A 23,273-nucleotide genomic window follows, 5' to 3' on the forward strand; every position below is an offset into this window, starting at 1 on the left:
GTATGATATATTTAAGGTCTGAAAGAGAAAAACTGCCAGTCAACAATTCTGTATCTGGCAAAGCTGTCCTTCAAAAATAAGGATGAGTTTAAAGTCTTCACAGACACACAAAAACTTATAGAATATATTACCAATAGACCAGATTTGCAATACCAAAGGGGGTGCTGTAGCTTGAATTGAAAAAACAAGGGCAAGAGATTTGAGAAGAGTTTAGAAATGAGGATTATTATGAAGGTAAACTAAAGGACAAGAAGACAAACAACAGAACAATATGACAGCAGAGAGCCACAGGACAAAGTGGATGAAGTAAGTAATGCCTTTACAATAAAAACACTGAATGTTAATGGACTGAGCTCCCCAGTCAAAAGACAAACTGATAGAATGGATAAAAAACTATGAGCCACCCATAAGTTGTCTACAATAGACCTACCTCAGACATATGGACACAATCAGGTTAAAAGTGAAAGGTTGGAAAAAGGTATTCCATGCAAATAGTAACCAAAAAAGAGCTGGAGTAGACCAGATAAATGTAAAACAACAACATTATAGTATCTGAACTATAATTAGTGCAACTGGCAAATTGTTCCTACAATCAGTATTCTGTAATTTTTTTCTTTCGAAATAAACACTTTCTTTTAATTGAGGAGGGCTGGAAAAGATATATTTTTGGATACTTCATTTTTCCTTAATTCTTTCTTGTTCATACTCTTTAATTAAAATTATCTATCTGGAGCTATAACAATTTAGCATGACTACTATTGAACAAGATTTTTGAGATTTTTTGCCTCATAAAATTATACTTTGGCAAACTGTTATCTGCTGTAATTCATTACAATAAGATGTGAGGAATTCCCCAATAGGAATTTGATTACTAGAAAGAATTATGGCCTAAATGGAAATTAAGTAACTAAACTAATGATGAATTTCATTCTTAGTGATTATTTTGTCCAATCATTAGAGCTGAAATATAAAAATTAGAATGTTATAATTAATTCCTATTATATTTAAATTATATTTATGAATGTGTGTTGCTATGCTATTTTCTATAATTGATTATATTAAATCTAATCTGACCTTGCACTATTGTTTAAAATGTGTAATTTCTTTCAATCTATTTTTCTATTTCTTTTACAATTTTACAATAAAGTGCTCTTTAACAGCTAAAAAAGGCATTTATACACTTTGGATAGATCATATGGTATGTGAATATATCTCAATAAAACTGCTTAATAAACAAATAATTGTGCAAGAATAGCCAGAAATAACAGCTATGTACAGCAGGAATTTTTTTGTTTATTTGTTATTTATTATTATCAAAATAATGTAAATCTTTTAATAATTATGATTGATGTGATGAATGCACACTTATTTAATTATGCCATATACCATTGATTGTAGATTTTGGATAAATTGTATGATTTATTAATATGTATCAATAAAATGGATTAAAACAAATAAAACAGGAAAGGAGGTTAAGTAATTTCTTGCAAGGGAGGGTGGGTAGAATTAAATAGGGTAGTCAGGCTAGGTATGTGGAATTCAGGACAAAGGCATGTAATCAGGATAATTTCAAATAGTAATATATATCAGTGCTACAATTTAAAATCAGAAAGGGACCGTGATAGGGATGGGCAGAAGAGAGGGCAGTCAGGGGCAGTCTCAGAAGGGTCGGTATTTGACTGAAACTTGAATATCAGGAAGGAACCAGTCAAGCAAACAGTGGAGAGAATATTCCAAGCTAAGGAAACAGCAGATACGAGGCTTTGTGGTGGAACAAGTTTATTGCACTTGAGGAAAAGATGAAGCAAATTGAGAGGGTGAGTGGTCAGAGATGAAATCAGACATGGATAAGGGACAACTCATCATGTCCTCCACAAAAGATATGTTCAAGTCTTAATCTGCATTCCCATAGTTATAAACCTATTGGTAAATAGCACCTTTAAAGATGTTATTATTGGTTAAAGTGTGGACTCATTTGAGAATAAAATCTTTGAAGATCCTATTTAGATGAAGCCGAAATTGAATCAGAGTGGGCCTTAATCTGATATGGTTGAAGTCCTTATAAGGTGAGGAAATCTAGATAAAAACATAGACTGAGCAGGAAAATAGAAATCACAAGGAGAAGTCATGTGAAGGAGGCAGACATGCAAGCTAGCACTAGAACACTGCAGACTCTGGGAGAAAGCAGGGCCCGCTGAGACTTTGATTTTGGGCATTTAGACTTCCAAACCAGGATACAGGAGATTCCTGTTGGCTAAGCCTACCCATTGTGTGGTATTTGTCATAGCAGCTTTGGCAAACTAAGATAGTGAAGGGATAACATGTAATGAGGGAACTGTATGTGATACTAAGTTTTTGGATTTTATGCTGTATTATGGGAAATGGTTGGAGGACTTTAATATGGTTGGCATTATAATAAAGGATTCCTTTGGCTACCGTATGAAGAAGAGCTTTCAGGCTGCCAGAGTGGAATAGGGGAGACCAATTAATAAGCAATTGTAGGAGATAACTGTGGCCAGAAAAAGGGAGAAGTGGGCAGTTTGGGGATGTTTTGCAGAGGTATTGTTGATAGGATTTGCTAATAGATTGGGTATGGGGAGAGAGAATGAAGAAAACCAAAGATGTATCGGGTTCTTAGCTTGAGTAACAGAGTGGGTGGGAGTACCAGTTGAGATGGTGTTTATGTGAGGGGTAGGAGGAATTGAGGGCCCTATGATGGATGTATAAAGTCAGAGACTTTCCCCTGGCTGGCAGCGCGGAGGCTGCACGATGCCTGGAGTTACTGTAAAAGATGTGAACCAGCAAGAGTTCGTCAGAGCTCTGGCAGCCTTTCTCAAAAAGTCCGGGAAGCTGAACGTTCCTGAATGAGTAGGCACCGTCAAGCTGGCCAAGCATAAAGAGCTTGCTCCCTACGATGAGAACTGGTTCTACACACGAGCTGCTTCCACAGCGCGGCACCTGTACCTCCGGGGTGGCGCTGGGGTTGGCTCCATGACCAAGATCTACGGGGGACGTCAGAGAAACGGTGTCATGCCCAGTCACTTCAGCCGAGGCTCCAAGAGTGTGGCCCGCCAGGTCCTCCAAGCCCTGGAGGGGCTGAAAATGGTGGAAAAGGACCAAGATGGTGGTCGCAAACTGACACCTCAGGGACAGAGAGATCTGGACAGAATTGCTGGACAGGTGGCCGCTGCCAACAAGAAACATTAGAACAAATGATGCTGGGTTAATAAATTGCCTCATTCGTAAAATTAAAAAAAAAAAAAAAAGTCAGAGATACCTACTAAATTCAAGTGGTGATATTACGTGGGCAGTTAGATATATAGGCGTGGAGTCTAAGGGGCAGGTTAGACAGCTGAAAGTATGTCTTGAGAGTCAGTAGTGGATATGTAAGTTGCCTCTTCTTCTCCTTAAGAGAGTCCCAGTTTTGCTCAGGGATCCAGCCCTCTTCATGTAGGCCTGGGCCTCAGGGGTAGTTGGCCCAATCCCAGAGGTTCAGGGGTAAACCTAATTGGTCTGAAAGCCCATTCCCCTTGCCAAGGATGGGTTCAAGCATAGAAATGGGTCCCAGTAGACTAATTAGATGTGAATTTTACTGGCAGCTTTTCCTTCTCCCTAAAAGTAGGACAAAAAGGCACCCTCTTCTGCCCGTGGAGGTTATTGTGTCTACTGATGATGTCTTGAACCGCTACAGCATTCTCACTACCTGCCTGAGGCTTAAACTGACCTGATTGAAGCAGGATTGCAAAATGGAAATAGAAAGGGTCTTTGGTATCCTTGAGCCAGTAAATCAACCTGCCCCTGTACATCCTCTTCAATGAGATAATACATTTTATTTTATTTTTATTTACCCGAGTATGGTATGGACTTGAATGTCTGTTTTTTGAGGATGAAAACATTTTGACTGGCATGAAATTGTCAGTATTTTGACACTGGCTGAGAAAGTGTAGGTGTAGTAAAGAGGACCTAGGGCGATTCAACATGAAAAATCAGAGAGGGGAGTGGATGTAGATCAAGAAGTTGAGTGCCTGCTTCCTACATATGAGCTCCTGGGTTTGATCCCTGGCCCTGGTACCTAAAAAAAAAAAAAGTCAGGGATGGGGACAGAAACCAGTAAAAGAGACTGAGAAGGAATGGTCAATGCAGTAGAAGAAAACCAATAGAAGCCTGAAAGTCTGAAGGGATGAACTATGTGAAGTTGAGTACAAGTAACACAAGGACAGAGGCTTTGGTTTGATGTGGCAATACTACATCCTTGGCCCTTGTTTCAAATCTTTATTATTCTTCACCTTGGTTATTGTGACAGTTCCCTAATTAACATCCTTGTGTTTTGCCTCAGCTCCTTTGGATGCAAGGGATAGACTAATAAAGATGCCTTATGAACAAGGGGGCTACATGGGAACTGTAGCTAAAGCTGAAAATGGAAAGCTGTCAGGAAATGGCTGCTCCTTTAGTTCTAGCAGGTTCGCTTATTGAAACCTGATTCTCGCCATATTTTCCAGTTCACATTCCAGGACAGAATATGGTTCACCCAGCTCATCTCCAACTAAGACACATCACAGGTTGTTAGAGAATCTGTATACTGGCAGGCCTTAGTTAAGATGCCAAAATTTGTGTCTGTACACTCATAAGACCAAGAGTGAGAGTAATTTCATTTAGAAAAGGCCTTGGGTGTGCTAAGCATTGGGCTTACGTAAAATGCATTTCACCTTTTGCTGCTGACAGTCTTAATAATTATGATAGTCAAAACTTATTGCGCACTTACATGCCAGGTACGGTGCCAAATATTTTATGTGTATTGTCCAATTTCTCTTCTGTATCTTTTAAAAGATATTAGTTGCAATCAACAGCAAGCCTGTCATAGACTGGCTTAAGCCAAAGAGATACATTGGGATGTATTCCTGAAAATTCCCAAGGTAGTTCTGTTTTAGACCTGGTTTAATTCAGTGGTTCATGTTGTCAAGAATCCAGCTGTTGTGATTCTCTAGGCTCCATCCTACTCTATGCATCTTTTTCTTCAAGACGGCTTCCCTCATTGTAGTGTGAATGCCTTCTGCCATTTTTTCCCCCCAGATTTCACATCCTCCTTCCACAATATCCAGATAACAAGAGAGGATCTTTCAGGGTACTTATCATAGGAGGAAAAAGACTCTTTAGCTTCCATGAATCTTGTATCTCAACCTGAACTTGGCCAAACATCCACCCCTAAACCAATTAGAGGCCGGGGAAGGGATATCCTTATTGATTTTAGCTAACAAGGGACATCCCTATACCTGAGAATGGGATCAATCCACCTCAAATACCTGGCAGAGAAGAGTAAAGAGGTAATTTCTCAAAGAATCTGGATACTATTGACTGGAACATGGAGTTAATGCACTGAGAAGGCCACTTCAAAATGTTCACCATGTATTTGTAAAACCTCTACTAGGGGGAGTGAGTATAGCTCAGTGGTTGAGTGCCTGCTTCAGTCTGGGTACTGCATTAAAACAAAACAAAACTCCTCTATGAGACAGGCACTGTTGACATCCCATTTTCACAATAAGGAAGTAGGCTTAGAATGATTAATTTACCTAAGATTATCTTAGACATTTCTCCAAAGAAGATACCCAAATGGCCAGTGAAAAGATGCTCAACACCAATAGCCATGAGAATGGATAAAAAGCAGTGCTGAGGAAAATATGTACCACTAAATACTTACATTAAGAAAACCAGCTATAAAATATATCAAACCATTTAATGTAAGCAGAAGAAAGAAAATTAAAAAAAATGACTTCCAGTTGTGCTTCCAACATTAAGCCTGGATTTTTGTGATAATACAAACCCCATAGAGTTTTGGTGGGCTGCTTGTAATTTTTCCTCTGGTGACTCTTTCGCTTATAAGCCAAAGCCATCTCCTGCTTATCTCATATTGCCATATCTTCTTGACTGTTAAATTTTCAACAAACACAATTGTGATGGGTGGTCACCCCTACAGGGATTCTGTTGCTTAATAACAACAGGGAGGGGGCAGATTTGGCTCAACTGACAGAGCATCCGCCTACCACCTGGGAGGCCCAGGGTTCAAACCCAGGGCTTCTGACCCGTGTGATGAGCTGACTCACACGCAATGCTGATGTGCACAAGGAGTGCCGTGCCACACAGGGATGTCCTCCACATAGGGGAGCCCCATGTGCAAGGAGTGAACCCCACAAGGAGAGCCGCCCAGTGCAAAAAAATGCACCCTGCCCAGGAGTGGTGCCTCGCACACGGAGAGCTGTCGCAGCAAGATGACAAAACAAAGAGACACAAGTTCCCGGTGCTGCTGACAAGAATACAAGCGGACACAAAAGAACACACAGCTAATGGTCACAGAGAGCAGACAACTGGGGGTGGGGGTGGGGTGTGTGCAAGAAAAGGGAGAGAAATTAAAAAAACAAAACAGGGATCAGAACCTTATAACTCATACTGATGGTAGGAGTGGGTAAGCAAGAAAAAAAAACTACCTAATTTGACTTTTCAAGGTCAGTCCATGCTGTGTTCAGAAGCTTACCCTGAAAATACATTTTTCTTGGTTTGGTTTTCAGGGGTCTTGGAGCACTGGCCATAAGCAAAAAGGCTTTCTGCAATAGAACTTCATGGTGGCTTATGTATCTTCATCATCTGCTCAATGGGCAACCCAGGCAGGTTTTCTTTTCCATTTCTAACTGCTTACTGCTGAAAAGTGCCTTCCAACTCCTTTATCCCTGTAGTCGTTCCTTTAAAATATTTCATAGCAGCTGTTATTATGTCTCTTACAGCTAGACTTTCAGTGGGTATTTGGTCTAGGTCTAGGTCCAAGGAAAGGCAGTTCATAGCCGAATTGGCTGCCCTGTCCCTGAATAACCTGGAATAAGAGCCATCCATTTAGTGAACTGAGAGGTATCTTAGGTCTTAATAGCCAATTCTATGTATCTCAGTCCTGTTTTTGTAGTGCATATTGGTGCCTTTTTGTTTTTGCTTTCTTGGTGTTTAGTTGGGTTCTAAACTGCAAAAAATGAAACAAAGATTCTCACAGGTCCTTAGAAACAAACAAACAAACGTTTATCCCAAGGAAATGTGTTAAGGTGAAAGCCACCAAGATTGGCTGTGCTCTTGACTGGCCATTTTTGCACAGCCTCATGGACTTCAGGCCTCCCCTGAAATTTTCTCTACTACCTAGCCATCTGGTTTGCTCAACGTTTCACAACTCAGTTTCTTAGAATAAACACAGTAAACCCAATCTTTTGATGCCAGGTTAAATCACAGGTCAATAGCAAATTATGGATTAGCTCTGGGGTCAGTTCCAAGTTGCAATGATCTGAAGTCCTCAGTGGGTCTGTGGCTATAACAGGCATCATGACTGACCAGTGGCAATTCAGCCCATCAGCCCTTTAGTCTATCGCAAACTTACCCAATCATAACAATCTTTTGGGAGTCCTTAAGAAGAAACGTCTGGGACCTTCAACTGGCAATCCTTTTATTAGGTCTGGGGCCAATACTAAAAAGTACTCTTCTTTTGACCATGGCACAAGTATAGACCTCTTAGGAAGAAGTTAGGAAATACAACTCTATTTTCCACACTGCTGCCTCTAAGCAGCCATCAAAGTTTACCTGTTTTGCATTTGAAGACCAAATAGTTTTGGACAGTGTAATTTGTATCTTAGTCTCTCATGGGCTGAATGTATCATTTTATAGATTAATCTAGCACACACAGGCATGCAACTCTTCAATAAACAAATCAGTTTGTTCTGAAAAGTGGCTGCTATGGCTGAAAGAAAATCTTGGTTTTGGATGAACCTGAATGTCTGGGGCCCTTGCCCATGCAAAGGGAAATCCACTTCTCTCAACGGCATTGTCAATCTCTTGGAATGCTTAAGTCATCAATCCCCAGGAGCGGTGTTCATTCTTCCTCCTTCATGGAAAATCTTTACCTCAGTCTGTTCTGCAAACTCGTACTCATTCTTCAAGATCCATCACACAGATACGCCTCTCTCTAAGACCATCTCAAGCCTTTGATCAAGTTGACCAAACTTTCTTTTGTGACTCCATGGTATTTTGTTCATCATTCTACTCATTCATCATACTTCAGCTTAAATAACAGGTCTACCAGATTTTCTAGCCAAGTAGAGCCTCCTGACACTAACATAGTTGTAATTTTACATTTGTGCAGCCAACTAGACTGCAAGCTCCATGAGGAAGGGCTATGCCTATTTGGGCATTCTTTCTGAGTACCCTATGTGTTACACATTATGTTCCTTGGTATTGCTAGGATGTAAGTGATGATGATCAGTTGGAGTAGAAGTTGTTATATAAATACTCTGTGTCCTTCCTTTCCTACTTCTCTGTGGTGGATTAGGAGTGAAATGTTAAAGGGGAAAAAAAAGTACATCCTAATCTTTAAGTAGACCAAGTTTACTTAGATTGGAAATGGCTTGTTAGTCCCAGCTATATACAGCAAGTGCCATATATTGAACTATCAATTTTATCTCATGATTTAGACAAATACAGGATTTAAAATTTATTAAACCATGGATATACCAAGGAAAAGAACACAACAATTTCAAAACATTTTTTGAGGACAAAGGTTAGGGGAAAGAGATCTAAACATTTAGGATTTGGCCCTTGCACTTGTCCCACAGCCATGAAGTCAAAGTGCCTTGGCTAGCCTACTGGTCCAAGATGAGAATCATAAACATTTATTAAACATATGCTTAACCTGGTCTACATTAATCAATCTTCTGCTGACACACAGATCAGATCAGTAAGCCAAGCCAGGAGAGCCACCTAATCAAGCCTTAATACTACATTAGCCAATCTAGATTTATAAAAAAATTATTATAATTTCAAGCCATTTAGATTTGGGGTGGTTTGCCATGTAGAAATAGCAAATCAAGACATTACCCTCTTCTTCCCAAATTTCCTAGGCCAGTGTTATGCACAGATAATACATGCTGAATAAATATTTCATAATTTTAACAATATTTATTGAGCATCTATTATGAAACAGACACTGTACAAAGAACAGGGAATATAACGGTGATCAAGATGGCATAACCCAGGTGGCAGCCTTGGCCCAGTGGTTAGGGCGTCCATCTACCACATGGGAGGTCTGCGGTTCAAACCCCGGGCCTCCTTGACCCGTGTGGAGCTGGCCCATGTGCAGTGCTGATGCGTGCAAGGAGTGCCCTGCCATGCAGGGGTGTCCCCCGCGTAGGGGAGCCCCACGCGCAAGAAGCGCGCCCCATAAGGAGAGCCGCCCAGCGTGAAAGAAAGTGCAGCCTGCCCAGGAATGGTGCTGCACACATGGAGAGCTGACACAACCAATATGACACAACTAAAAGAAACACAGATTTCCGTGCTGCTGACAACAACAGAAGCGGACAAAGACGACGATGCAGCAAATAGACACTGAGGACAGGCAACTGGGGTGGGGGCGAAGGGGAGAGAAATAAATAAATATTTAAAAAAAAAAAAAGATGGCATAATCCCTGTCCTCATGGAGCATATTTGATTACAATTGTGATGAAGAGGAACAGCAAAGGAAATGTTAGCTACTCAGAATTGATTAACTGACTACAATGAAATCAGTAAAGAGAAGAGATACAGATGATAGAGAGCCTAGATATAGTTCCATGCATATACGGGAACTTTGTAAATTACAAAAGCCATTACAAATCAGTGGAGAAGTAATGAACTAGTTAACTGGAGAAGGAAACTTTCTATATGGCAGTAAGTAAAATTGGGTTCCTACCTTAGACCTTACACACAGACGAATCAGTCAATTTCAGATGTATTAAGAACATATAAATATATGTAAGTACATATAAAACACCATAAAGGGGAAGACTGATAAATTTTTACTAAATAATAATTAAAAAACTGTAAAAGATACTCTAAAGGTTAAGACAACTGGCAGATTTGGGGAAAATATTTGAAATATATGTAACAAAGAGTTAGTAGCCAGAATATGTAAGTAACAATTCAGTAAGAAAAAAAAACCCCAATAGAATCAAGAGAAAAGGTATGACTAGGCCATTCATAAAAGAATCAGTCAATGAACATCTTAATGACTGTTCATCCATTAAATTATCATCCACATTCAGCCTTTTATTAGTGTTGCCAACTATTATTTAGGTATAAGACAATTTTGTTTCTGAGGCTCAAAACATACACATTTTCTTAAAACCATGATGACCCAACAAATTCAAAAGACCTTATATAGACGTCTTATGAGATACTGCAATTTTAACAAAAGAAATAAAAAATACTTGACAAAAGAATATTATTTTTGTAGTAAATCTTGGATTTAATGGACTGTTTCCTCATTAATACTTGATTGTAATGCTTACTCTGAAACCTTAAAACATCAAGCCAACTGGGGAAAAACCTTATGCTGTAGTCAACTTACATGTAACTTACATGTAAGCCTTTGTAATTCAAATAGGTTTGAGGCAAGCCATTTTTCATTCTCATGTACACTGATGGGAATAGACAAAATATTTTTTTAAAAGATTCTTTCTAGCAGAAAATTTTAAACAAAATCAAAAGAAAAATTGAACAGTGCCTAAATCTTTATTTTCATAACCTACATTTGTTTTCAAATTAGACAGTTTTACACTGAATGACACAAAAGGAAACTTAAATTATCAATAGTTTACATGTAAGCTTGATTCCAGTCTTAATGAAAAGAAGTAAAACAAAAACAAAAACCCTCAAGAAACTCCCATTTTGTGAATTGGCAGCTGATCGCACTCCCCTTACATTTTCGATTGTCTGCTGCTTTCTGTGTAATAGGTTACAAAGCACATAAAATCCATTAAGTATAGCTAGCTGAAGGGAAATACAAAGATAGGTATGCACCATTAGTCACCTGTTGCCCTTGTGATAAAGTGAACCAGTTTTTAAATGTAAACTGCAGAAATTTTGACAAATACAGCAACATAAAGTTTTTTGCCACCTGCTAGTGACAAACAGTGATGTAATTATGGGAGGGACTGATCAGAAACATCATGACATTAACTCTTAAAAAAAAAAAAAAAGCAACTATTCTACTTTAAATTCATTTCTGGTGAAACAGGGCCAGATTCTTTTATTTCCAAATGATAAGTATCATCACACAATTTTATAAGTTAAAATGTTATTTGATTGCTGTATCTCTGATTCTACAACTTGAGATACTACTGGGGGAAAGAAATTTAAAAAAAATTTTTGAAAGCCACATATTAGCTGGGTGTAACATAGCAACATTCTGCATGTTACTATCACAGCTTTCTATTGTGATTACTCCCTTTTTTGTCTGAATGGAAAAATCTCAAAGTAATATCAGAAATTTTTTTTTTTTTTTTTTGGACATTATATAGCTACTATTTGGCATATCACCTTTGCTTAATTAAAAAAAGAATGCTATAAAAATCACATCAGAGCAAGGCTTCAACTCGATGCAACAGACTGTTGCTGGGTAAGCAGTAATTACAGTGTATTGACCTAGTACAAATGGCAGCAGAATACATTAGAACAGCACAACACACCCTGCTGGTCTCAATATATTATCTTATAATGTACCAGTTCACTATAATGATTAGCTGTACACTGTTGCTATTAATAAGTGATCACCTTTTATTTTCCTGTTTGCAGCTGGTGAGCTTTATACTTTCAGCTGACAAACAAAGCAAAAAACTACAGCTGGCTTTAACCATATACAAATCAAGCTGCAATATTCACTGCCTTCAGGGAAAAAGATTTATCATTATTAAAAACCAATGGCTTGGCTCAATAAGGTTTGTTATTTTGGTCGTGAAGATGCCTGACATCATCTCGTTTCCTTCTCTTTCAAAGAATTCAACGTTAAGAAATCACTACATCTTAGAGATTGCCTCTCCAACTCTTTTTACAGTGTTCATTAGTTTGGGTTTAAAGGGTCAATTAATTGATTTTTTTAGTTAGCGATTTGATAACAAAGAAATAAAACCTCATATTCCTTTTATAGGCATTTGAAAAATATTATGACTGTATGCATTTCTATGTACCTGAATAACAACAACTGCTCTGAAGGAAATGGCCAAATGTAGCAGGTATATATTCCTCGGGCAGGATAAATAATGCCTAATTATATGTGATTTTACTTAACAGATCATTTTTTACTTTCAACTTGCAGCTACTGCCAGTTTCTGCTTTCCATATTATACTTCAAAACCTTTTCACATTAGATACAATACATATTTTTAAGAGAATATGAAAACATTTGAAGGGTTTTAATAAGACTTTCCATTTCCCTTTTGCAGTGAAGAGGCAGAATCAGTTCCACACACCAGTATAAGAGAAAAAGGAAAATATGTCAACAATTAAAATAAAATTCAAACCACAACATTTAGTTTATCTACATCCAGCTCAACAGCAACATTTATAATATATCAATAATTTTTATCAGATTTTTCTCTTCAGGGTACCTTTTCAATATGTTCTGATTATTTACAACTGTACAGGCAAAGCCACACTTCCAAGTGCACATATTTAATACAGTATTGACTATTTGCATTTACAGGATTTTTCAACAATCTGAAAAAAGATCAACTGTTTAAGATCTTTAAGGTATATTACAAAAACTACTGCTAGTTCTTGTACTATATAGTATCCTTACTCAGTAAAACTAGCAACGACAGATCTACACAGTCACTGAGTAACTCTGTAATCCACTCATGCCAACCCAGGGGGCTGGTCTCCATTAACTCTAAGCTGTCTTATACAAAAGTTAAGGCAAAGTCATTTTCAAGTTTAAATAAAATTCAAGTCTTTAAATATTGGATGGAAATAATTTTCTTTAAAAAAACTCAGTCTTGTTAAATAACATTTTGTGGAATAAACTGTATGGTTACATTTAGCAAGAAATCTTATTTTAATGTCTGCTGCTTAGAATACTTAAAGAAAAAATTTAGGCATTTTAAAACAAAAATAATTTATATTTAACTTTATTAGAAACTTGCTAAATTTAGTGCATCCTCGTCCTTCAGAAGTGTAGCACTTCTAGAAGTGAATCAATGAGAAACCTCATCTTGGAGGTAAAGAGAGCCAGGATTTTCATCCTCTACCACCCAAAGTGGGGGGAGGGGGGGAACCACACCACCATTCTCTCACAATTAAATAGCTTTTAAATCCATGTGCCAATGCAGAGGTACAGGAAGACGTCAACATAGAGCTGACTAAAATATGGACTCTTTCAAAGAGTACTTGGGGAAACAGTGACAGAAATTTACACAGAGCGTGAGCACTAGGTAGGGGGAAACCACAAAGTAAGTGGAGACTTCTTTACCTTCCTTGCCAGCACAAAAGCGTGCCAATTCTCAAGTTATTAAAATGACATTATGGTATAATTTTGTGGTAACATGTCAATGGGCAAGAAAGTTAATATTTTCATTTAAATCCTATTCACAATGTGCTTTGAATTTATTTTACATAATAGTCATTTAAAACTGGAGTGAGAAGCTGGTTACTTGCTTGCAGTACATCAAAACTCAAATGTTTCAGATCTCTCTATGGTGCTTTCTGTAGGTCCATTTTGCCCAGAAGATCAAAAAAGGAGTACATAATTTTAAAAACAAGACTAGAACCACCTGTTAACAGTTCAAATGAAAAGTACAAGTTCCTATGCCAATGTGCCACAACAATCTAGTAATAGTTACCCCTTTCTCAAGGTCATATTTATTAGTGTAATCTCACACTCTTGTACTAATTGTCCTCAGCCTTCACCGGTCTCTTTTGATTTTTTAGAATATGTAACTGCAACAACCACCAAAAAACAAACATAGTTCTGCTTAATATATGTAGTTTGCATTCATAGTCACATGGACGCATAATAAAAAACATTAATTTGTTAGAATAAATGCATTTTCTACCCTGAAAAAAAAAATCAGATTTATGCATCACCTCCAGTTAAGCACCAACCTAAAATAAGGTTTATATCAATTAAATCCTGAAAAATCAATTTTTTTTTTCAAGAGATAATCTGACTCACTGAAGAAAAATAACTTGCAGGCATTTCATATGCCTCATATACACTGCAAGCTCCTAACCAGCAACTCATTCTCTATACTGAGTGGGAACAGTGTTTCATTTGTGGTTAAACAGAATTCTTTTGCAAACCCTCCCAGACATGATTTTCACTGAGGAGACTTTGGAGGTGTGTTCTGTTCTCTGTTTAAACGCTTCCCAATGGCTGGAGGAGAGGATCTGCGCCCCAACTGCCGTCTCTGATCTTTGGGTTGTCCTGGATTTGACTTCAGAGGAGGGGGTTCTCTGTATCTCTCCACTGGTTCAGTGAGCTTCTTTTCTTCTTTCCCACAACTGACAGTATTTGGCTTTTGTTCTTTTGGGGGTTGCAATGGGGAGGAAGGAGGCTCTTTACTTGTTCTCTGACAAATCTCTGCGTAGCTAGGTTTTCGCAATTCCTGGAAAACAGAAGTAACGCTGGAATTACACGCATAAAATGATCTAATAATTTACTTTTCATATTCACAAGGGTATGACTTTTATAAAGAATTCATAGAATTTTGCAATTAAATTTCTCTAGTCGCACAAATTTACCTCTAAGATACTTAAGAAATATCTTTTTAAAATGAATAAAATTAGAAAAGGTATGAAGATGAAAAGCACTGACAGAATTCTTTCCAACATTAAGCTTTTAAAATTCTTGTGCTCTATGGAAAAATAAAAGGTGGCATAAGGAAAAAAAAAAAGGATATACCTATAAAAAGACACAAAACCAAACACACTTCTGTTATCCCACACTTCCTTCAGAACACAGAATGCCACTCAATACAATGACAAGGCCTCTTGCAGTGCTCAATAAAAGCAATCACGATGTAACAACCCACCACTTACAAATTAACTTCAAAAATAGTTTTTTTCTAAACAAAATTATTTTTTAACACATTTCAACTTGCAAAGGGCTGGAAATGTTGAGTCAAAAAAGGTTAAGATCGTGTGGAGCTGGCCCATGCTCAGTGCTGATGCGCGCAAGGAGTGCCCTGCCACGCAGGGGTGTCCCCCATGTAGGGGAGCCCCACGCGAAAGGAGTGCGCCCCATAAGGAGAGCCGCCCAGCGCGAAAGGAAGTGCAGCCTGCCCAGGAATGGCGCCGCCCACACTTCCAGTGCCGCTGAGGACAACAGAAGAGGACAAAGAAACAAGAAGCAGCAAATACACACAGAGAACAGACAACTGGGGGAGGGGGGGGAATTAAATAAATAAACAAACCTTAAAAAAAAAAGTTAAGATATGTAAAAACATTAAAAAAAAACTTTACAAGGGTCTTCTGGGTAAACGGAAGCATTAAGGATACGTAACAGAGGGAAAAATTTTAAATTTTTAACCTATGAAAACAATTTTTAAAAAAATTAATTTTAATAATTTTAATAATAATAAATCTTTTTTTCTTAAAGACTCAATTTTATGGACAGCAAGGGCTTAAATCCCAAATTTCAAGATAAAAGTTCACCTAAATATCAAAATGAGGACAATAAAAATCAGATTTTAAAAAGCTTGATTTATCAAAAAAGGGAATCTATCAGAAAGGAAAAATAATTGGGTCTTAGAGTTGCTGGAATAAAGATTAAAGGATGAAATAATTTTAGAGATTAAAACTATTAGTAAAATAAAGGACAGAAAGTAAACATTTAGAACACCTTATCTACTGTGGCCCTTATAATAACTTTGGATAAGCAGGGCTGGGTTGTCACCCCACTTTATTTCTGTTATGTTGATGATTTAGAAATAAGATAATAAGAAATAAGAATATAAGAAAATAAGCAAAAACCAGAGTAGGTAGCTGAAAACTATTTGCAAATATTTGGGGTGTTTTTATTTTTTAACATTTATTTTTATTTCTCACCTCCCCCCGCCTTGCCCCCACCCCCCCATTGTCTGCTCTGTGTCCATTTGCTGTGTGTTCTTCTGTGTCCACTTGCACTCTTGTCAGGCAGCACCAGGAATCTGTGTCTCTTTTTACTGTGTCACTTTGCTGTGTCAGCTCTCCATGTGTGGCATCATTTCTGGGCAGGCTGCCCTTTTTTTGTGCGGGGTGGTTCTCCTTGTGGGGTGCACTCCTTGTGCATGAGGCACTCCTACGTGGGGGCCACCCCAACGGCACTCCTTGTGCACAGCAGCACTGTGCATGGGCCAGCTCATCACATGGGTCAGGAAGCCCTGGGTATCGAACGCTGGACCTCCTATATGGTAGGCGGATGCTCTATCAGTTGAGTCACATCCAGTTCCTCATTTGGGGTGTTTTGTACAGAAAATACAACATGTGCACACACAAATAAAAACCCATCAAATTAGATTTTCTTAAATTGATACAGAAAGGAGAAAGGGTTAAGTGCCTTTTTACCAAACTCAGGAGATTTTGTGACTTAAAAAAATATGCACTAGTTACATACCGTGGCAGCTCCATTAACCTGCACTGATTTGCAAGCAGTAGTAGTAAGGGCAGAACAAAGTCTTTCCATACTTTGTGTTTCCCTCTGCTTTTCTACAACCTTGGAATCCCTGTAAAAATATTCCCAATATTTGAATTTCATGAAATGTTTACAGATAGCACAAAACTATTAAATCCAAAGAATGTGTAGAATATTAATACTCACTCAGGTAAATGAGCAGGGGAAGGAGATCGTTCATATGTTGCTGATACAGCACAAGAAACTGGCACTGAAGGCTCTCTGGGAATTACTGCAGGAATAGTGTTTGTACCTGTATCCACACTGAGGTTCTAAAGACAATTTAAAAGAACAGATAATATGGTAAAGACATACAGGTTCAGATTTTTTTCCATAATGATTTCATATATGGCCAAAAATGATAATGGTCTAACTAATCCAAGTATTGGAAACCTTTCTGTCTTATTCTTAGTGACATAGAGACTGACTGCTGAATGGAGCCGACAGCTGCATATGTGTCTACCTCTACTCGAGGAAAACAGGGTTTGAAGAGTGGCACCCCACTTTGGAAAAATTGCCAGCTTGCAGAATACATAAATATGTAGGGGAAGATAGTTTTCTCTAGCAAAAATAAGGAAAAGATCCCAAGTTTGTTCCTTTGCCTACAGAGCTCTCACTCCTTTTTTCCTCTCAGCAAATATTTTACAACTCTTATGTCTCAGGCCCCTTCTCTTTGCTTCCATTATAATTATTTGCAAAGCTTGTTATTGCAATTGAACCGATATTAAATAAAAGAGCCATTTGATACATCAGTGCCTAGCATAGACTGACAAACAATGAATGATCAACTATTTGTTACCTACATAAATTTAAGGTATCTTACTCTAGTGGTAGGTGCTTTTAGTAGTTCTTATCTGAATTCACAAAACAACCCTTGGAAGCAGGTATGTTAACTCTCTTAATTTAATAGGTGAAGAAACTGAGGCTTAGTACATTTAAGTTGATTTCTCCATGGCCACAAGGCAAAGAAATCAGATTTACATCTCCAAGTCAGGTCTTCCCAAGAACAGTTACTATTTCATAATATACACAATCTTATTCATTGTATATGACAAACTTATGTAAACATAAATAAATCAGTGGAGCCAAATAAATGATGGTGAGTTTAAGTATAAAAGACAAAATTTCCTTAAAATATTTTACTTTACAATTTAGAAGTAAAATATAAGTGAGGAACTAAACTTAGAGCTTTTAAAAGGGAAAGAGATTAACTTAATGGCACTATTTAAATACCCCTAAGGCAGGAGACTGAGCGAGAGGTTCCTTTCTCCCTAAAAAAATCACTACATTTTTTGACTATTGTGCTCAAGCTGAAGAACAGTTGGCAAAAATTTGGTAATAGCAAAATCTTCCTTTTTGTTACAGCTCATTTAAATTTGGGATATTTTCAGTTTTAATATAACTTAATGTAGATATGCTATTGTACTTATGTTAATAGTTGGAAAGTAATCAGTACAATAATAATCTCTAAAATCTTCCACCAGTTTCTCCTGCCATTTAGGCACTTCCACATTAATAAGGAGAGGGGGCGGAACTGAATAATTTCTCAAATTCCTTCCCTTTCAGCTCTAAAAGCTTGATTAAAGTTGAATTTCTCTTACAGGTCGAAGATGTTGTTGTAGATGCTTCACCAAGAAGCAGTGACATATATTATTCCAACCAATCTTGTCATTAGTTTCACACTTTTTTTTAAAGTAGCACAGAATCTCAAAATGTCATTGTAGCTTTTTCTGCTACCCTGCCCATCACTGAAGGGAGTAGGTACACAGTTGAAAACTAGAATTACATGATCTTCAAAATGCATTAATTTCCAAGGCCATTCTATAAGGAGATAACTGAGAAATTACTGTTTGGAAGTTGAGGATTTAAAATAATTTACGAGACATGCCAAATTTATGACATGACTGTTATTGTAAAATATAAATATTGAAACTACTCAATCACCAAGGTGAAACATAGAAACAATAATTACACACATATATGATAAGGATTAAACACTTCACATGAGTGGCAAAATCCAATTCAAGCCCTGCTCAGGAATAGAGAAGTTATAGTATCCATTGTAGTAGTTCTGTACCAAAATCCAAATGTCATGGAGATTGTGATTCATTAGATGTGCAGTGTGGTGGACTGGGTGGTGGTAATATTTATATTTTGAAAAAGGTACACAGGTGATTCTGATGTACAACCAAGGCTGAGAATTGCTGGTATAAGAGAGGCATGCTAACATGAGACACTGTTCAACAAGGTGCTCCTGGGCACTATGGATGACTAATAATTGGACAAGAAATTGCCTCTTTGTACTGTCCAGTCTTCAAAAAATTAATCTTGGCAGTGGGACACATCCCTCTGTCAACTCATTAACTACAGTAGAATCCATAAGGAGTATTGGAAACTAATATCCCATGACTTCTGTAGCTCAAGATTGTAATTATAATCACTGTAGACGGGTGAAAGCAGTTTGGTAGAATTCACCAAAAGCCATCAACATTACAGTAAAATTGTAGGTTTCTTACAAATTGTGTCATGTGGATGATAAAAATTATATTATTTCTGGTGTAATTAACATTTTTCTGTTTCACTGAATTGTCGTGTAAAATAAAAGGCAGGGATTTAATGGCAAGAATAAAAATGCAATGTAAGTTTTTGGAAGAAAGAATATGTATGGCAAATCATGGCATAGGATTTTTACTTTTAAAGTCAGTAAACAGCAAGGTAACTAAGAGACAGTGGGCTTTAACATTACAATCCTAAATTCAACTCTGACCTTACCACTGAAAATCTATTATGACCTTTGCAAATTACTTAACCTTTCTAAGTCTCATTTGTAAAGTACAGGAAATAATTACTTCATAGGATTCTTCTGAACATTTTTGTGTAAGGAGCTCAGCAAAGTGCCTGGCACAAAGTCAGTGCTTAATAAATATTAGTAATTATTAGACTTGTAATATATATCTTACCCTTTCTTTTGATGATCCTATTATCAAGCTAGATAGCCTGTTTTCAAACAAGTCCTCTGTCTTCAAATTGCCTGCAGCTCCAGGCAAAGGAGGAAAGTTAGACAATCCTAATTCAAAGCTGGGGGATGGAGGCTTTGGTGGCGTTGGAGACTGAGTTTGACTCCTCTGTAACAAAAACAATATCCAATAAAGTTAAGACAAATGTAAAAAGTCACTACCATATGAAGAGATACATCAGAAGGATAAAGGTAAATAATCTGGTTTCTAAAATTTTCTGATTTTCACAAATACCTGAGAAAAAGATGACTTTAAACAAGCAATGAACAGATAATTCAATCATATTTCCCCACCTAACTGAAGGTCACTAATTTGGCAAAAATCTGGAACAAAACTGTAAAATAGAAATCTTACAACTCAGCTAAGAGATGTCATAAAATACATTAATAAAATACAAATACATTGTTCACTGAGCTGCTTTCAGATAAGTATTTGATTTCCTAGTCCACAAAGTCAGGTAAAAAAGAAACAGGTAGGAAACAAGTATGCATACTGTATGATAGTAACAAAATGACAGGTAAATTTAAGAGAAGCTATAAAATAACTCATAGCCAATTAGACAAAAATTATTCATCAACAGACAATAGTTTCATATTAACACAGTGTATTTAACAAACCAGTAGCTGTAATCTAAGTCATAAAGGAAATATTAAAGAAATATATATATATTCTCTACTCCCTATCATCTATGGTAAGAAATTTTTGCAATAATTTCCATTAAAGAAATGGTTTAACAAAAAAAGGTGTGTGGGGGGGAGGGCTTTGGTTATCTGAAAATTAACTTATTGAAACACTTAATATTTTAAAATAATTATGTAAAAATAAGGTATTAGATGAAAGATTCTTAGTGTGACCTCAAACTCCATGTGGTAATATCAGAGTGTAGTTTATAAGTCCAAGATCTCAGGACAAAGACAATAAAAAATTCTTACTGAAAAATAATACGAACCAACCTGCTTTAACAAACTAGAAGTTACTTTGCAAATATTCAGTTCTTTGGCTGAAGGTTACAAGAAACAGAAAAGGGAAATGAGTTTACACTTACGTATAATACAAGTTGCTTGTTTTTTTTGAGGTACTAGGGGCTGGAGATTGAACCCAAGACCTCCTATGTGGGGAGCCGCACTCAACCACTGAGCCATATCAGCGTCCCTGAGTTGCATTATTCATTTGTTTTGTTTGTTGTTTGTTTCTGTTTTTTCAGGAGGCACTGGGAACCGAACCTGGGACCTCCCATGTCAGAGGTGGGAGCTCAACTGCGTGAGTCACATCTGCCCCCTAATACAAGTATTTTCTAAAGTTGGGATTGGTGAGCTACGATGACTAGATTATAGTCACTAGAAAGCAATGACAACATTTCCAAGAAATTAATACCAGCAGAAAAATTACTCCATACTTAAGGAGAATCTAAAGAAAATCTGTCAAAACTCAAATGCAGGCAGGTTAAAGCAATGGATAAAAATGGATCTGGATCCAGGCTGGCAAAAATTCCATTGTATATTTTAGGTACCCCTGCCTAATACTCTATTTTAATATAGTTTAGGTACTTCTCAGTTATGAGGGCTTAGAACTAAGCTTGCTCCTGCAGGCCTTCTATAATAATCTAGTATTGTGAACATAAGAATACTCATAATAATCAAGTAAAGTTTTAGGTTATGCACAGAAACTATGATCTCAAAGCATTTTTTAGAGGCCTGAATGGCTTTAGATGACATATGAACATTGTTCTTCCTATGGGTTTGATTAGGCCCAATTGCACACATTTACTACTAGTCTGTAAAATTTGTGGTCATCAGAATTTTCTAAGCCTCATATATGTGAATGCAACCACGGGTGTACTCCCTATAATAAATATAACAACTGAGTCATATTCCTGAGCTTCCAAATGGGTCACAGATATGAGCAAAATAATCAGGAAAACAAAACAAATGATATGGGACAATGGGAAGAAATTTCACTTTTGCAGGTAATTTAATGACCAATGGGAATTTTTCTTGAAATGCCTGGGGCATTTCACAATAAAAGTATTCAGATGCTAGTCTTGTTAGTCCAATTGGTTATAAGGATGTAGTAATTCCAACTGGAATTTATATAAACTGCCTTATCAAAGGGCTAACTAAAAACTAGACTAAAATGACCATTAAAAGTAGAAGGGGGAAGCAGCTGTGGCTCAATCAGTTGGGCTCCTGTCTACCACATGGGAAGCCCTGGGTTTGCATCCTGGGGCCTCCTTGTGAAGGCACGCTCACTGGCACACTGCGGAGCACCGCCCGGCCCGCAGGCATCACCGAGAGCAGACTCAGCAAGATGATGCAAAAAAATGGGAGACAAGCAAAAACACAGAAGAGCGCGCAGCAAACGGACAGAGAGAGCAGACAGCATGCAAAAAGCCACAAAGGCTAGGAGGATATAAAAAAAAAAAAGTAGAAGGGATGTTTGTTTATTTACTACTAGTTTTTGTTTTCTACTAGTTTTGTTTTATTTCTAAACAAATAAAATGTATGTTTGAGAAAGCACACGCATAATGGCTCAGGGGGCTTGTCCAAGACTTTCTTCCAGGTCTTCTCCACGCTGCAAGTATGGAATTCTATATCTGCAAGTCTACAAAATATACCTTCTTATGTGTCTTCATGCATGCTGTTATTTTGCCCAGAATGTGTGCCCATCATTGCATGTTCAAAGTCCATTAACCAACCTCTGTTAAGCCCAGAATAATTCATACGAACAGCTCTGTTAACCAACCCAAGCAAATATTACCATGTCTCATGTGCTTACAACACATATAATGTTATTACATATTTTCGGTTGGTCGTAACAATAAGCTATAACACAAGGCAATAATGCATTGTATATAGTGGGTACATAGTATAATGTTTTCAAATGACAAGTACTTTGGATGAGCTAATTCTTATATGGGAGAAGGTTATTCTCTTGTCTCTTGACTCCAGTTATTTAAAATTATAGTTACCCCAAAGGGAAGAAAATACAGTATGTGCAATAATATGTTCTTGGCTGCACCTATTACACAATGCATACATTTTAATAATCAGGAGATTGGTTAACAATTGATCTTTTCCCCATTAGGCTATCAAAAATGTCAATTAAGCTTGCTACTTAATGAATATCCCATCACTTTAAAAAAAAATTATTTTGAAATCCTCATTTTGACATCTTAACCTTAATTTAAAATTAAATCTCACGCTTGTTTAGTATAAATTAGACCTAAATGTTTGTAAAACATATGCTCTATGTACTCACTGTAAACTTGTCCTCCCTTTTCTTCCGATAGCCAAAAGAATTTTTCCTAGTGGAATGGAAAGCAAAAAATTGTTAATTTTTTCCCACTTGGAGAATTTTTCATTAAGCATATATATGCACACACATTCAAGGAAAACCATCAATTCCGTTATTATTTCTTTGCAATCTTTCAAAGATGACTTTGATTCTAAAATCCCAACCTAAGAAATATAAGCAAAACAAAACAAGATTTATAGTAAAGGGCTAATACTGATATCTACCTAGGTAAATGAAAAAAGGACAAACACTTATGGAAGGAATTTACTAAATAGTTATTTAGAATTTTTAAGATAGGAATATTTGGATATCCATTCAGTTGAAGTAAGATATATAAAGCGGGGTACTAAAATATGTACATAGGTGGATTGTTAAAAAATGATAATTTATCAAATGCATATTTGCTTACTTAACATTTAAAAGACCCAAAATAATCTATTTCACCCTTCCTTAACCCTCTCGTCCCTTCTACTACTACTTCA

At 37.1% G+C, this 23,273-nt stretch overlaps 1 protein-coding gene and 1 pseudogene across 10 annotated transcripts in view; one reads left to right on the forward strand and one right to left on the reverse strand.

Annotated features, from left to right (window-relative positions):
• Positions 1–2,742: 2,742 nt before the first annotated feature.
• LOC101426360 (small ribosomal subunit protein eS19 pseudogene) lies at positions 2,743–3,267 on the forward strand (annotated as a pseudogene).
• Positions 3,268–10,547: 7,280 nt separating this feature from the next.
• The window catches only part of LARP4B (La ribonucleoprotein 4B), an 89,954-nt gene continuing 77,228 nt past the window's right edge, over positions 10,548–23,273 (reverse strand). For all 10 annotated transcript variants that reach the window (XM_071215421.1, XM_071215422.1, XM_071215423.1 and 7 more), the window contains 5 exons: positions 22,756–22,801; positions 19,441–19,605; positions 16,628–16,752; positions 16,424–16,532; positions 10,548–14,435 (listed from right to left, as the gene is read on the reverse strand). In XM_071215421.1, the coding sequence (XP_071071522.1) occupies positions 14,148–14,435; positions 16,424–16,532; positions 16,628–16,752; positions 19,441–19,605; positions 22,756–22,801 (733 nt within the window). In that variant the 3' untranslated portion in view covers positions 10,548–14,147. The remainder of the gene's footprint in view (positions 14,436–16,423; positions 16,533–16,627; positions 16,753–19,440; positions 19,606–22,755; positions 22,802–23,273) is intronic.

The sequence above is a fragment of the Dasypus novemcinctus genome, chromosome 5, assembly GCF_030445035.2.
Source record: "Dasypus novemcinctus isolate mDasNov1 chromosome 5, mDasNov1.1.hap2, whole genome shotgun sequence".
Taxonomy (NCBI): Eukaryota; Metazoa; Chordata; class Mammalia; order Cingulata; family Dasypodidae; genus Dasypus; species Dasypus novemcinctus.